Source organism: Phacochoerus africanus, chromosome 5 (genome assembly GCF_016906955.1).
Source record: "Phacochoerus africanus isolate WHEZ1 chromosome 5, ROS_Pafr_v1, whole genome shotgun sequence".
NCBI lineage: Eukaryota > Metazoa > Chordata > Mammalia > Artiodactyla > Suidae > Phacochoerus > Phacochoerus africanus.
This window is the reverse complement of record NC_062548.1, coordinates 51,628,966-51,643,203: the sequence shown is the minus strand read 5'-3', so window position 1 is coordinate 51,643,203 and position 14,238 is coordinate 51,628,966. Positions and strand designations below refer to the sequence as shown.

Here is a 14,238-nt window from a genome sequence, read left to right as displayed (position 1 = left end):
TGTGCTTTCATACATTGCCCATGTGCTACTGGCTACTCATTTTCTTGGTGTTTTCAAACTCATTTATATTCCTGATTTTTATGGGATGTATTTCGTTGAAATTATCCAATTCCTAGCATAATTATCCCAGTTCCTTCCCATTACCATTGTACTCTGAACTCTAAAAGTTTTTTGTTGTTTCAGTTTTCATGTTTCCTGACACAAAGAGGAATTAAAATTCAAATATAAAATCAAAACATTGTAGGAGTTCCCACTGTGGTGCAGCAGAAAACGAACCTGACTAGTAACTATGAGGAGGCAGGTTGGATCTCTGGCCTCACTCAGTGGGTTAAGGATCCAGCGTCACCATGAGCTGTGATGTAGGTCGCAGATGCGGCTCGGATCCCGAGTTGCTGTGGCGGTGATGTATGTAGGCTGGCAGCTACAGCTCCAATTTGACCCCTAGCCTGGGAACCTCCATATGCCAAGGGTGTGGCCCTGAAAAGCAAAAACAAACAAAAAAACATTGTAAGGTTTGCTTTGTAGCAGTACCTCTGAGAGGAGTGATAATTTATCTTTCATCAAAAATATGGCAGTTTTAGGGAGTTCTCTGATGGCCTAGCGGGTTGAGGTTCCTGCGTTCTCACCGTTGTGGCTCTGGTTGCTGCTGTGCGGCGTAGGTTCAATCCCTGGCCCAGGAATTCCCACGTACTGCCTGTGTGGCAAAAAAGAAAAAAAAGATACAAAAAAAAATAAGAGAGAACCTGAAATAAACATTGCAACTCTCATTTAAAAAAAAAATATATGGCAGTTTTAAAAGCTTTTGTTCTGAGATGACTTTGGGAGAAAGTTTTAGCTCAGTAGTACTATTTAAATCAAACTGCCAGTAGAAAATATGACATCATTTGAATTACTGTCAGCATTAGCATCTCTGAAAAACAGTAGAACATAATTTCCATGTGGTGCTTTGAGATAAAAGATTTTTCATTTTTAAATATGTGGTCAGGATTAGCTTTGCTATTGAATATTTCTCTTTAAAGTTATATCAAGAGATTTAATAATTTGTCATAGTTGACAGTTCCACAAGTACTTCCTAAACGTAATTTCACAGAAAATGACCACACGATAAAGTCTGTGCTTGCTCAGTTCATAGTTAAGGACCTTAGATTTCACCAGTGAAAGCCCTTGGCACTGTCCATTGGAGATGCATGGCCCATAGTAAGCAGGCCTAATGAAGGCCTGCCCAGGACTGTTTTACAAGTCAATCGAGAGTGTTTATTGTCCTCACTCTTCAAAAGGGTTGAGTTCTCAGACTAGCTCAGGTTCATGACTGTGGTCACAGGCAGCCTTGTCCACTTGTGCTCTTAATGAGAGATTTGGAACTTTCTATCAGACAGCCAATCGAAATAGCCAATTATTATTTTAGATTTTTGGAAGGTGATTGCTATTGTTGTTGGGGGTGGCAGGCCAGGAAAGATGAAACCTCATAGCTCCCTAATTTAAATACTAATTAAGATTGGAGTTCCCATTGTGGTGCAGTAGAAACAAATCCGACTAGGAACCATGAGGTTACAGGTTCGATCCCTGGCCTCGCTAAGTGGGTTAAGGATCTGGCGTTGCCGTGAGCTGTGGTGTAGGTTGCAGATGCGGCTCGGATCTAGTGTGGCTGTGGCCAGCACCTTTAGCTTCAATTGGACCCCTAGCCTGGGAACCTCCATGTGCTCCATGTGTGGCCCTAAAAAGTAAAAAATAAATAAATACTAAGATTATTTTGCTTTCTATAAAGAGAGGATCATTCCAGCTATAGAAATACAATTCTTTGCTTTGAATAACTATTCTTTAAAAGTGGTCCCTTAAGATGTGATTGACTTTGATGACCTAAATTCTATTTACATTAGATTCTCTGTGTACTTAGCACAGACTAAAATGTAATATGCACTCTATATTACACAGATACATGTAAAAGATCAATTTATAAGGATAACTTTTTTCCAATGATATTATGAATTTCTTATATCTCCCACTGTGGTTGGAATTGCAATTAGAGTTATTTGCTAATGTGAATACAGATGTTATATATAGTGTCTTAGTTTACTTCAGTAAAATGACTGCACATTATGTATCTATATACATATGTTGCATACCTTTGCACTAATTTCTTTCTTTTTTTAATCATCATTATCTTTAGGAACAAATTTGTGGAGTTTGACATGAAGCCAGTCTGCAAGAAGTGCTATGAGAAGTTTCCGTTGGAGTTGAAGAAAAGACTTAAGAAACTAGCTGAGACCTTAGGAAGGAAATAACTTCCTTTGTTTTATTTTTTTCTCTTCTATGCAAAGATAAGAGGTTACAACACTGCTTGACCTGATGTACCCTTACTTAAAGCCGTATCTCAAAATAGTTGAGAGTGAAGAGGACATTTTGAACAGTTTTCTTCATCTCCTTTTTCTCATTTAAAAAAAAGAAGTTTGTGTAATAATTTTTAAAACATGGATGAAATCCAGAGTTGCCTTTGTTAATAACCCTTATCAATTTTTCAAAACGTAGACTATACTTAATACAAAAAAACCCCTCAAAACAAGATGTGGTTAAATACTAACTTTTAATTAAGGTCCAAAAAATTAAATATTACTTTTAAAAGTGAAAGTAAGGAGTCAGCTTTTACATAACTCAGATAAATATATAAACATTGATTGGCTTTGTATTCAAAAGAAAATTATTACAACTGCAGTTGGGGAGGATATAAGAAAGAAAAACATCCAAGAAAAACAAATCAAACTAGTGGCTGTAAAATGAATATACCCATTATTACTAAGACAAGAAGCAAGTGTCTTCAGAACTACTTGATTTGGGGACTTTTGTTGTTATTGTTAAATGCGTTAATTACTATATGCCTTAGTTTTATATTTTGTTCTTGTGTATTTTTACATACATTTACTTAACATAGTAGTAAAATAGCTAGCTAATAGTATTCCTTTTTTAAAATTTTGTGCAAAAAAATTTATACTAGGTATTTGAAAATATAGTATACTTTACAATATTGGAAAAATGAAGTATTTTTTAATGTATTCCAGCAATTATGCTTCTAAGTTTAAGGTCAAAGATAGTCTTAGAATAGGACATGAAATTAAAGTTTATGTAGCTTGGAATGTATTGCTTAAAAAATGAATGTATGTGTCTTGGTCATATTGCCTTTATAACCATGCTAATATCTATGCTTTACACATAATCAAACTTGCCTGCCTTAGAAATATACATACCTTAAAAATAAGTATGTTGACTGAGATTTGTAAACTGAAATTCATTTTCCACAGCTATGATTATATTAAGAGGTTTTTTCCCTTCTTTTTGGGGGAAACACATTGAAATTAATTTATGCGATATTAGAGAATGATGTTGATGTGTGTTTCAAGTTTTTCATTACAAATCTCAATTAGATTTTATTTACTGGAAGGAAGCATAAATGACACCTTTAAATTGGAAGAGGGATGTTTAAGTATCAATTTCAGGTCAAAAGTAGTGAATTATTTTATTTTGTAATAAGTTTTATCCTAAAGTTTCTGGACCTGTCTTTCCTGATGAACTTGTATGAGAGCAGATTTTGTGAATGTTTTTTAAAAAATGTTGCTGCTACTATGTTGTCATGTAAAAGAAAGTTGCCAAGATGGACTTCTAGGGGGAAAATTATTGATCTTAACAAAAATTGCTGAAATATTGCTTCGCCTTTCAAAAAAAAAAAAAAAAATCTCAGGATGCTACCAGTCTGCCATTAAAATATTTGTATGCATGTATTTTTTTAAAGTTTGTGCATGCACTTTATAGAGTAAATTGTTTCAGTTTTCAAATACCTTATAACCAATTACTTTATTTTTTAGTGTTCTTTCAGAGTTCAGAGAATTTTCAGTGATTGAAAATAATTAATACATAGTTTAAGACTGTGCTCTGAAGTCTTTGCATTTGACAGCAAGAATCAAAACCTCTTCCGTGTGCCTTTGTCAGCTAATACATGACCAGCAAGGAAAACCTTCAAAGTATTCATTAAATACTATACTGTGGATACAGGCAAAACAGTACAGGGTTTGCAGTCTTGATGCTAAATTCTTAAATTCTCCCACACCACAAGGTCAGAGCAGAAAGTGCCCGTTTGCTCGTGTTCCTAATAGCTGGGGTTGCAGCTCTGCTGGGGCCAGATGTCCCACTGCTCACCCCTCTCTTGGAATCTGAGGTCACATTTCCTGCATGTGTGCCCCTTTAAGCCTCCAGTGCTGCAAAGCATTTTATCTAGACTCGAGCTCTCTTCCTTGGTAGGCAGGCCTTCCACCGCGCCCTCACACTTGGAAAGGAAGGCGGGGTCAAGAGCTGTCCTTGCATAAAAACAGACTTGCTTTAGTTCCCGGTATCTTTCATGGGCTTCCTCTGGCTATGGGAAAACTCAGGCTAGTGACCATTTCTTTAAGGTCCTACAAGGCAGTTTGAGACAATTCCCTGGCGTTCCTATTGTGGCTCAGTGGATTAAGAACCCAACTAGTCTCTGTGGGGAGGCAGGTTCGATCCATGGCCTCACCAAGTGGGTTATGGATCCGGTATTGCCACAAGTTGTGGCATAGGTCACAGATGCGGCCTGGATCTGGTGTTGCCATGGCTGTAGTATAGGCCTCTGCTGCAGCTCCGATTCAGCCTCTAACCTGGGAAATTCCATATGCCACACATGTGGAAGGTAAAAAGAAACATGAAAAAGAAATAATTCCCTGTTTACCAAATTCCTAAGCTCTTTTGTTTTAAAAAGTAACACTTTATTTAAAAGTGGGGCTGCATCCATGGCACGTAGAAGTTCCTGGCCCAGGGATCAAACCCACAGCACAGGGGTTCCCATCATGGCTCAGGGGAAATGAATCTGACTAGTATCCATGAGGACACAGGTTCAATCCCTGGCCTCGCTCAGTGGGTTAAGATTCTTGCGTTGCTGTGACTGTGGTGTAGGCCAGCAGCTGCAGCTCTGATTTGACCCCTAGCCTGAGAACTTACATATGTCACAGGTGCAGCCCTAAAAACACAAAAAAAGCCCATGGCACAGTAGCAACCCAAGCTCCTGCAGTGACAACACAGGATCCTTAACTTGCTGAACCACAAGGGAACTCCTCTAAGTGCTCTTTCTCTTATCAAGCCTAATATAATCGGGAAAACATCTGGGTATAAGTAACATATTCTTTGGATCATGTTCAAAGCCTCGTTAACGTTGTAAATGAAATGGTCATTTTGCCTCATTTGCCAAAACAGCAAATCCTAAGTTAAGGAAATTCTGAGCTAAGCTTACAGCATTCTTGTTGTATTTCATTTTAGATTGTAAGCTCAGTAGCAGGGACACTATATGGATAATTGTGTTTTTATATAGCAACCATTGCAGTATACTCTTGGTGCTTGATAAATGTTCATAATTATTCAAAATAACCTGTTGTGTTTTGCTTAACTTGAATGGCTTTGAGACATGGAGCCATATAGGACTATAGGACTAGTGCTTAGCTGTTTTGGAAACTAAGTGTCCATCAACGGATGAATGAATAAAGAAAATGTTGTATATATACAACGGAATATCATTCACCCATAAAGAAGGGATTCTTGCCATTTGTAACAACATGGACAGGACACTATGCCAACCCAGAGAAAGACAAATACTGTATGATCTCAATCTTATGTGGAAACTTAAAAAAAACAAAAACGGAGTTCCTGTTGTGGCTCAGTGGTTAACGAATCTGACTAGGAACCATGAGGTTGCAGGTTCGATCCCTGGCCTTGCTCAGTGGGTTAAGGATCTGGTGTTGCCGTGAGCTGTGGTGTAGGTCACAGACGTGCCTCGGATCTGGTGTTGCTGTGGCTCTGGTGTAAGCCGGCGGCTACACCTCCGATTAGACCCCTACCCTGGGAACCTCCATATGCCGCAGGAGTGGCCCTAGAAAAGGCAAAAAGACAAAAAACAAAAACAAAAAAAACTATTCCAGATACAGGGAACAGGCTGGTAGTTGCCATAGGCAGGGGATAGGAGTGGGTAAAATGGGCAAAGAGGGCCTAGAGGTCCAAACTGCCAGTTATAAAATAAATATCTCGTCGGGATGTCAGGTACATAGCAATTCTAGCTGTTAACGCTGGGTTGATATTTGAGAGTTGCTAGGAGGGTAGGTTCTCTCACAAGAGAAAATGTTTATAAGTGCATGGTGACAGCTGGTAATGACATTGAGATCATTTTTCAGTGTATACAAATACAGAATCATGTTATACCCCGAAACTAATGTTATATGTCAAACCTCAATTTAAAGAGAGTTCCACAATTTTAAAAACCATTGTATTTATTTCTATTGATTGATTGTCTTTTTAGGGTTGTACCCGTGGCATATGGAGGTTCCCAGGCTAGGGGGTGAATGGGAGCTGCAGCTGCTAGTCTACACCACAGCCACAGTCACACTGGATCTGAGCTGCATCTGCAACCTACACCGCAGCTCACAGCAACTCCAGATCCTTAACCCACTGGGCGAGGCCAGGAATGGAACCTACATCCTCATGAATACTAGTCGGGTTCATTGCTGAGCCACAACGGGAATTCCCTTAAGCCATTATAAACTTATACTGTATGTAGTTTTTTTTTTTTTTTTCCCTGGAACACAGTTTAAGTCATGCTATATATCTAAATCCATGTACAAGTGTCAGACTTCCTCTGTGTGTTCACAGGGTCGCTTCTTGCATGTGACGATGTGCTATTTAATCCTGAGAGCACATGCGATGCAATGTTGAGGAAGCTCTTTGCACTTGCACAGGTGAAAAATGGCATGATCAGAACCTGAACCCAGTGCTTCCAAGTTTGTGCACGTTTCTACTCTGTTACTTGGAGGGAAAGAGTGTGTGAAAAATTCAAGTATCCTTGAATATATCATGAAAACAATCGTGTGCATGAATAAAAGTGTATGGTCTGGTTACCACGTAGAGGGCAAATCTGAGAACCACACAGGCTGGTGGTGGAAACTTCCCACCATTCCCCATACATTCTAGTGGGTTTGGGTCCCTAACAAAGGAGGTGCTGTCTTCCCGCCACTTGGCGAGCACTGGCACTGTGTGTGGTGTGCTGGGGAGACATCACCATTGCTCACAGGCACCTTTCCTTCTCAGTGGCTGAGGTTCCTGGGCTCACGAATCCAACTAGTATCCATGAGGATGTGGGTCTGATCCCTAGCCTCGCTCAGTGTGTTAAGGATCCCGTGTGGCTGTGGCCGTGGTGTAGGCCAGCAGCTGTAGCTCTGATTAAACCCCTAGCCTGGGAACCTCCATACGCCATGTGTGCAGCCCTGAAAAGAAAAACATAAAAAATAACATTTACATCAGCTCTATTTTTAGCTATAAACAGCTCTAGCCTACAAAACATGTACAGGATGTATATGCTTAAGAACCACAGAACACCACACACAGCGCCTGTGTGTGTCTTAAAGACCTGAAGAACTAACTGGTTCCCACCAGTGGACTGGGAGACATGGTAGGAATGGCAGGTTAAACATGTTAAACAACCAAGTTCCCAGGAAAACCTTTTATACAGAAAATTGATTATAGAATGTATGTAGAAAGGCAAAGGAACTGGGATATGAGAATTGTGACAAAGAAGCTCAGTTTTAAGACTGGTGTAGAACTTCAGTAATCAACAAAACAGTGAGGTGTCTGTAAAGAGACAGATGCATTAATCACTGAAATAAGATGGAAAGTCCAGATACAGATGCTCGAATGGTCATCTGATTTCTGTAAAAGTGAAGTAGCAATTTAATGAAGAAAGTATAGTCTAGGGCAATTGGGCATCTAAATGCAAAAACAAAAGCTCAATATAAACCTTCTGCCTAGGGGAGTACCAACTGTGGCTATGGTGTAGGCCAGCGTCTACAGCTCTGACTAGATCCCTAGCCTAGGAACCTCCATATGCCAAGGGTTTGGCCCTAAAAAAAAAAAAAAAAAAAAAAAGATTCATAAAAGGTCTGGTAGGTTGCACCTCATCAGAATCACAAAACATCTGGAGTTCCCGTCGTGGCGCTGTGGTTAACAAATCCGATTAGGAACCATGAGGTTGCGGGTTCGGTCCCTGCCCTTGCTCAGTGGGTTAAGGATCCGGTGTTGCCGTGAGCTGTGGTGTAGGTTGCAGACGCGGCTCGGATCCCGAGTTGCTGTGTCTCTGGCATAGGCCGGAGGCTACAGCTCGGATTGGACCCCTAGCCTGGGAACCTCCATATGCTGTAGGAGCGGCCCAAAGAAATAGCAAAAAAAAGACAAAAAAAAATCTGCTCTGTGGAAGATGATGGGTAGAGAATGAAACAATGCACTGCAGACCGGGAGAAAACGTTTTCCAATACATGAAGGCCTGGAGTTCTTGACGTGGCACAGTGGTAAGGAATCCAACTAGTATCCATGAGAAGGAGGGTTTGACCTCTGGCTTTGCTCAGTGCTTAAGGATCCAGCGTTGCTCTGAGCTGTGTAGCTTGCAGATTTGGCTCAGATTCCAAGTTTTTGTGGCTGTGGTTAGGCCGGCAGCTATAGCTCTGATTTGACACCTAGCTTGAGAACTTCCATATGCCTCAGGTGTGGCCCTAAAAAACAACAACAACAACAAAAAATACATGAAGTCCTCTCAAAACTCCACAGTGAGACTTCTGTCAGCGAAAACGGAGTTAACAACCAAGGTAAGAAGAAAAAGGGGATTTTATTTGAGCGAAATTTAGGATTATAACCTGGGAAGCAAGTTCCCAGAAAGCTGAGAACCCTCCACTTGTTAAAAGTCAAAGGTACAGTCATGTATGTTTGCAAGACAAAGGATGGTACATCCAAGCGACACATTGATATTTTACATGAAGTTCACCAAACATAAATAGCCCTGCTGAGCACGTACAAAGGGCAGCGGGTCCCCATGACTTCCTACAGAGCTAGAAAAGAACACTAATAATAATTATTATTATTATTTGCATTGTCCAGGTCAAATCAAAGTTCCCCAGACAGGAAATGAACCTGTGCCACAGCATCGACAGTGACAACTCTGGATCTTTAACCCTCTGCACCACAAAAGAACTCCAAGAAAGCTATTCTTTTAAGAAGTTAACATTGCCAGCTCAGGAAAAACAGGGAAAAATGATTTTTACCTTCAAGTGGGTACTCCCACTTTTTTTTTTTTTTTTCCCTTGCAGCATGTGGAAGTTCCCAGGGCAGGGATGGAACCCAAACCACAGCAGTGACAATGCTGGATTCTGGACCCATTGAGCCACCAGAGAACTCCTGAAAGCAGAAGTTTCGTTTTGTCTTTTTAGGGCCACCCCCATTGCATAACAGGCTCCCAGGCTAGGGGTCAAATCGGAGCTGTAGCCACCAGCCTATACCACAGCTCACGGCAACTCGGGATACTTAACCCACTGAGCGAGGCCAGGGATCAAACCCTCATCCTCATGGATACTAGTCATTTTTGGCTCCACTGAGCCATGATGGAAACTCCTGAAAGCAGAAGTTTTTAAATGAAAATTATGTCCAAGAAGAAACCATAATGTTGGTGGCAACAAGCAGTCATGTTGGTTCCTCCTGTTTTCTGAGGTTCTCTATGAACATTTTAATCTTATCATGTCTTCCAAGTTCAGTCATGAGAATTTTCTTAGGGCTACCTACAAAGCAGTCTTTTAGGTTTACTAGAGAATGATACAAATTTAGAAGCTGAGAAAATGATGGGATGAACTGACAGTATTATCAATGATTCTGAAGAAAAAAATGAATCATATGATACATGAAAGAGAATGTGTCTGCCACAGATGACAATCTGCCACAAGGACAGAGGGGCTTGAGTGGAAAAAAAAAATGAGTTTGATCAGCTTCAGTGCTGGATGCCCGTCAGTTAGTTAATTCAGAAGTTGAGGGCTCAGATTAATCAGGTAAAACTGGCTAATAAAAAAAAAGTCGTAAGCCAGATATTTCTATGGTTTCAACTCTCATTTGAATTAAATTTGCAAGGCATCAACATGAGTGATTGAGCCATTAGAGTGGCATCTGACAACTTGCAAAGAACATTAGTTAGCTGTGTGATTCAGAGGAATTGTTTGTGAGAATAAGTTTGGATGGAACTGGTCCATGCTGAGAAAAGAAGGGACATCTTCCTGGAGAAGAATGTTCATTTTTAAAGCCCAGCAGAAGAGACTCATCCCCCCATTTGGCAAAAACCAAGGTTTCAAAGCATAATAAAGGTACTTAAGGAAAGCCTTTTTTTTTTTTTTTTTTCTCTTTTTAGGCAACACCCATGGCATGTGGAGGTGCCCAGGCTAGGGGTTGAATTGGAGCTGCAGCTGCTGGACCACATCACAGCCACACAACGCAGGATCCTTAACCCACTGAGCAAGGCCAGGGATCGAACTCGCAACCTCATGGTTCCTAGTCACATTCGTTTCCCCTGTGCCATGACAGAAACTCCAAGGAAAGCCTTTTGAGAACGTCAAGGTTTTCTCTTCAGCCTACTTCTTTTCTGTATCTTCAACTACAGCAGATTAAAAGTAGTCATTTTACTAGGTGTGCTTGGGAAAATTGCTTGACCATTCACTCCCTTTGTTTCTTTATAGGTCAACTTATGCACAATAATAAGAGTAACTTCACGAAATTGCTGGGAGAATCAAATGAAATTCACTTGCAAGTAAGCTTTGGCTATTATCACCAACACTGTCCACAAGGCTTATGACAGCCAAGTCGCCAAAGAACCCAGTCCTATGACTTCACCTGCAGGCTGGGCATCTCCACTTGAGTACACAAATGGAAACTCAGGTGAAATAAATCAACACCTAAAGTGAGATATTCCATCCAGGACCAGTTTTCTTTACACTGTACTTCCGTTAATTGTGCCAATCCCGGTAGCAACCTCACAATTGATCCTGAACCCAGTTCCCTCTGCTTACAGCTCAACAGGCCAGTACATTGGGATACTGAGGCCAGGAATAATGACTTTAATTGGAAAGCTGGCAGACTAGTGTCTCAAAAAAACCATCTTGCCTCCCTCTGAATTCAGGTTCCTTTTGTACAGAGAAAGGGGAGGGGGAGAGGCCAGTGGTCACTCACCAATGGTCCCTTGCTTGGGGGAAAGGCCCACTGCAATGCTGACCTGAGGCTGAGCAGGACCACTAAAGTTCACCCACTAACAGTGGCTTGTTTACAGAATCATTCCTGCCTTAGTACTCTTATTCATATCCAAAATGACTGAAATGAAATAGGACGGGCTGATTTTCCCTCTTTACAGAGGTAGTAATTGGTCCTTGCCAAGTTTGGAAAATGGGAGTTCCCATTGTGGCCCAGCAGTAACAAATCTGGCTAGTATCCATGAGGGCTCCGGTTAGATCCCTGGCCCTGCTCAGTGGGTGTTGCCTGAGCTGTGGTGTAGGCTGGCAGCTGGAGCTCGGATTTGACCCGTGGCCTGGGAAGTTCCATACGCCGCAGGTGAGGCCCATAAAAAGCCAAAAAAAAAAGAAGGAAGTTTGGAAAATGGAAAAATAAAGGATAGATTCTAAGTGGCCAGGCGAATTTTAAGTGTTGGATAAAACCATAAAGTCTATAAGCAAAAAATAAAAATAAACCATAACTATAAATTCTAAACTCCCTGTATACACCGATGTGATCTGCTGAAATCTGAAACCTACTGAAAACACCTTATTTTTGCTTTGTAAGGCTGCACCCAAGGAATATTGAAATTCCCAGGATAAGTGCTGAATCAGAGCTGTAGCTGCCCGCCTACACCATGGCCACAGCAACGCGGGATCCTTGTACCATTGAGCTAGGGCAGGGATCGAACCGGAGCCCTCATGAATATTGGTCAGGCTCTTTTCTATGGAACCACAACAGGAACTCCGGAAGACGCTTTCTAAACGCCTACGACTGGCGCCGAGGTGTGACTGTTAGGACCGTCCGTGGGTTGGGCCAGTCCCCGTCGCCTCGTTGTCACTACGTCACCTGCGCATTCCCGCGCACCTCGCTAGCGTAGTCACCACCGAAGGCCGGCGCCCGAGGGCCTGCGCGGCGCACAGTGCTGACGCAACACGCACGTACGCACGCATGCACGCACGCGTGTCTACCCCTCGCCGGCTACGGAGCTGCGTCACGGACCTTCGGGCGCCGAGCTCCTGAGACGGCGGCAGCTGCGGCCTCGGCGCTGGCGTCCGTCGCGCGGACCCCGCTCGGCGGCGCGATGCGGCGTAGCAAGGCGGACGTGGAGCGGTACATCGCCTCAGTGCAGGGCTCCGCTCCGTCGCCCCGAGAGGTGAGCGGGATGGGCGCGCGGCCTCCGGGCGGGCCGCGGCGCCATGGCTCCCACTGAGGCGCGGCCGGCGCGCGGGGGGCGGGGAGGCGGCGGGCGGGCGTTGGCGCAGCGCTCCCTTCTGCTTTTCCTTCTCCTTCTCTTCCTCTTCGTCCTCTACAGCGCCCGGCCGGCCCCACTGTGCCCACTGCCCGGGCTCCCCGCCGAGGCGCTGCCGCTTCTGCGCGGCCGCCTCGCCATCCCTCACACTCTGCATTGGAAGCTGCTTTTGCCGACTTTCGTTTTCCCGCTGGGTCGCGGGGGTTCTGAGTTCCTTCCCGGGCCTTATTCCTGGGGTAGACGTAGATGTCTCTTAGGGTACTTCCCCTTGCTCCCACGTAGGGAGCTGGCCACATCGTGGATCCGACCGGACGTGGTGCCTAGAGGGGACGGGGACGGCGGGTAGGGGGTGGGCGCAGGATCCCGAGTCACTTCCCCGGGGTGGAGTCATAGCTATGCTGGGCACAGGCTGTGGGATTTGAAGCAAGTTCTGTTTATTTCGTTAATAGGGCGGAATCAGGCTACTGATAGGAGTTTTTAGTATGTTCCGTGTTAAACATTAACGGAAGTGTTTAGCGCATGGTAAGTGCTCACAGTAGATATGGGTGTTAAAAGTACAGTCATTTAAGGTGTTCCGGGCAGGGGAACTTCCATATGCTGCGGGCCTGGCTCTTAAAAATAAATAATTAAATACATAAAAATGGAAAAGGTGTTTTTTTTGTTTTTTTTTTAGTGCCATCTTGACAGTTGTGTATTGCTGTTGTCATAAACTTCTTCTGTCTTTCAAATTATGAATTCGTGGGAGGTCCCTGGTAGCCTAGTGGTTAAGGATCTGGTGTCACTGCTGTGGTTCAGGGTCACTCTCTAGCCCAGGAACTCGCGCATGCCGCGAGGATCAACGCAGGATCCAAGCCGCATCTGCAACCCACACCGCAGCTCACTATACCGCAGCTCATTTAAAAAAAAATTATGAATTTGTGGGTTAGGGAAGAAAGGCTCTGTATATTCAATTCTGGTGTATTCCTCTTTTTGCTTTTTATTTATTTAGTCTTTTTAGGGCCACATCTGCGGCATATGGAGGTTCCCAAGCTAGGGTCCAATCGGAGCTGTTCCTGCCAGCCTAGCTAGAGCCACAGCAACGCCAAATCCCACCACGTCTGCGACCTACACCACAGCTCACGGCAACTCCAGATCCTCAACCCATTGAGTAAGGCCAGGGATCAAACCCTCAACCTCATGGTTCTTTGCTTTTTAAAATCGTTTCTTACTAACTACAGTTCTATCCTTCTTGACCTGTTTTTCTCGGGTGTTTAGGATTCCTGAATGAAGGTTAAGACTGTCTGTAGTTCGGGTACATACTATTAAGGCTGTACAGTAAATACTGTCATAATAACATTATGTGGAATTATTTCTCAGGTGTATGTCACTGTTTTGACATAAAATTAGAATATACATATATTTTTTGTTTTGTTTCATTTTTAGGGCCACACCTGTGGCACATGGAAGTTCCCAGGCTAGGGGTTGAATCAGAGCTGCAGCTGCTGGGCTACACCACAGCCAAGCAGGATCCAAGCCGCATCTTCGACCTACACCGCAGCTCACTACCCTGCAGCTCACAGCAATGCCGGATCCTTAACCCACTGAGCAGGGCCAGAGTTCAAACCTACATCCTCATGGATACTAGTTGGATTTGTTATCACTGAGCCACGTGGGAACTCCTAAAATTAAAGTATATTTTCATCAGCTTTATTGAGGAGTAATTTACATGCCATACAATTCATCATTCAAAATGTACAGTTTAGGAGTTCCCATCATGGTGCATCGGAAACGAATCTGGCTAGGAACCACGAGGTTGAGGGTTTGATCCTTGGCCTCTCTCAGTGGGTTAAGGATCTGGTGTTGCTGGGAGCTGTGGTGTAGGTTGCAGACATGGC

The 14,238-nt window shown here is 43.1% G+C and overlaps 2 protein-coding genes across 11 annotated transcripts in view; both read left to right on the top strand.

Annotated features, from left to right (window-relative positions):
- The window catches only part of LIMS1 (LIM zinc finger domain containing 1), a 93,896-nt gene extending 89,844 nt beyond the window's left edge, over nucleotides 1–4,052 (top strand). For 4 of the 7 annotated variants that reach the window (XM_047781295.1, XM_047781297.1, XM_047781293.1 and 1 more), the window contains exon 11: nucleotides 2,168–2,227. Coding sequence is in view for 3 of the 7 variants with exons in the window: in XM_047781296.1 (XP_047637252.1) it covers nucleotides 2,168–2,282 (115 nt within the window). In the remaining 4 variants the exon portion in view is untranslated. Of the gene's footprint in view, nucleotides 1–2,167 lie in introns of all 7 variants that reach the window. The other 3 variants (XM_047781296.1, XM_047781294.1, XM_047781292.1) reach the window with 1 other exon arrangement.
- Nucleotides 4,053–12,080: 8,028 nt separating this feature from the next.
- Nucleotides 12,081–14,238, top strand: part of RGPD4 (RANBP2 like and GRIP domain containing 4) — a 68,715-nt gene continuing 66,557 nt past the window's right edge. For 2 of the 4 annotated variants that reach the window (XM_047781274.1, XM_047781273.1), the window contains exon 1: nucleotides 12,103–12,268. In XM_047781274.1, the coding sequence (XP_047637230.1) occupies nucleotides 12,197–12,268 (72 nt within the window). In that variant the 5' untranslated portion in view covers nucleotides 12,103–12,196. Of the gene's footprint in view, nucleotides 12,269–14,238 lie in introns of all 4 variants that reach the window. The other 2 variants (XM_047781276.1, XM_047781275.1) reach the window with 2 other exon arrangements.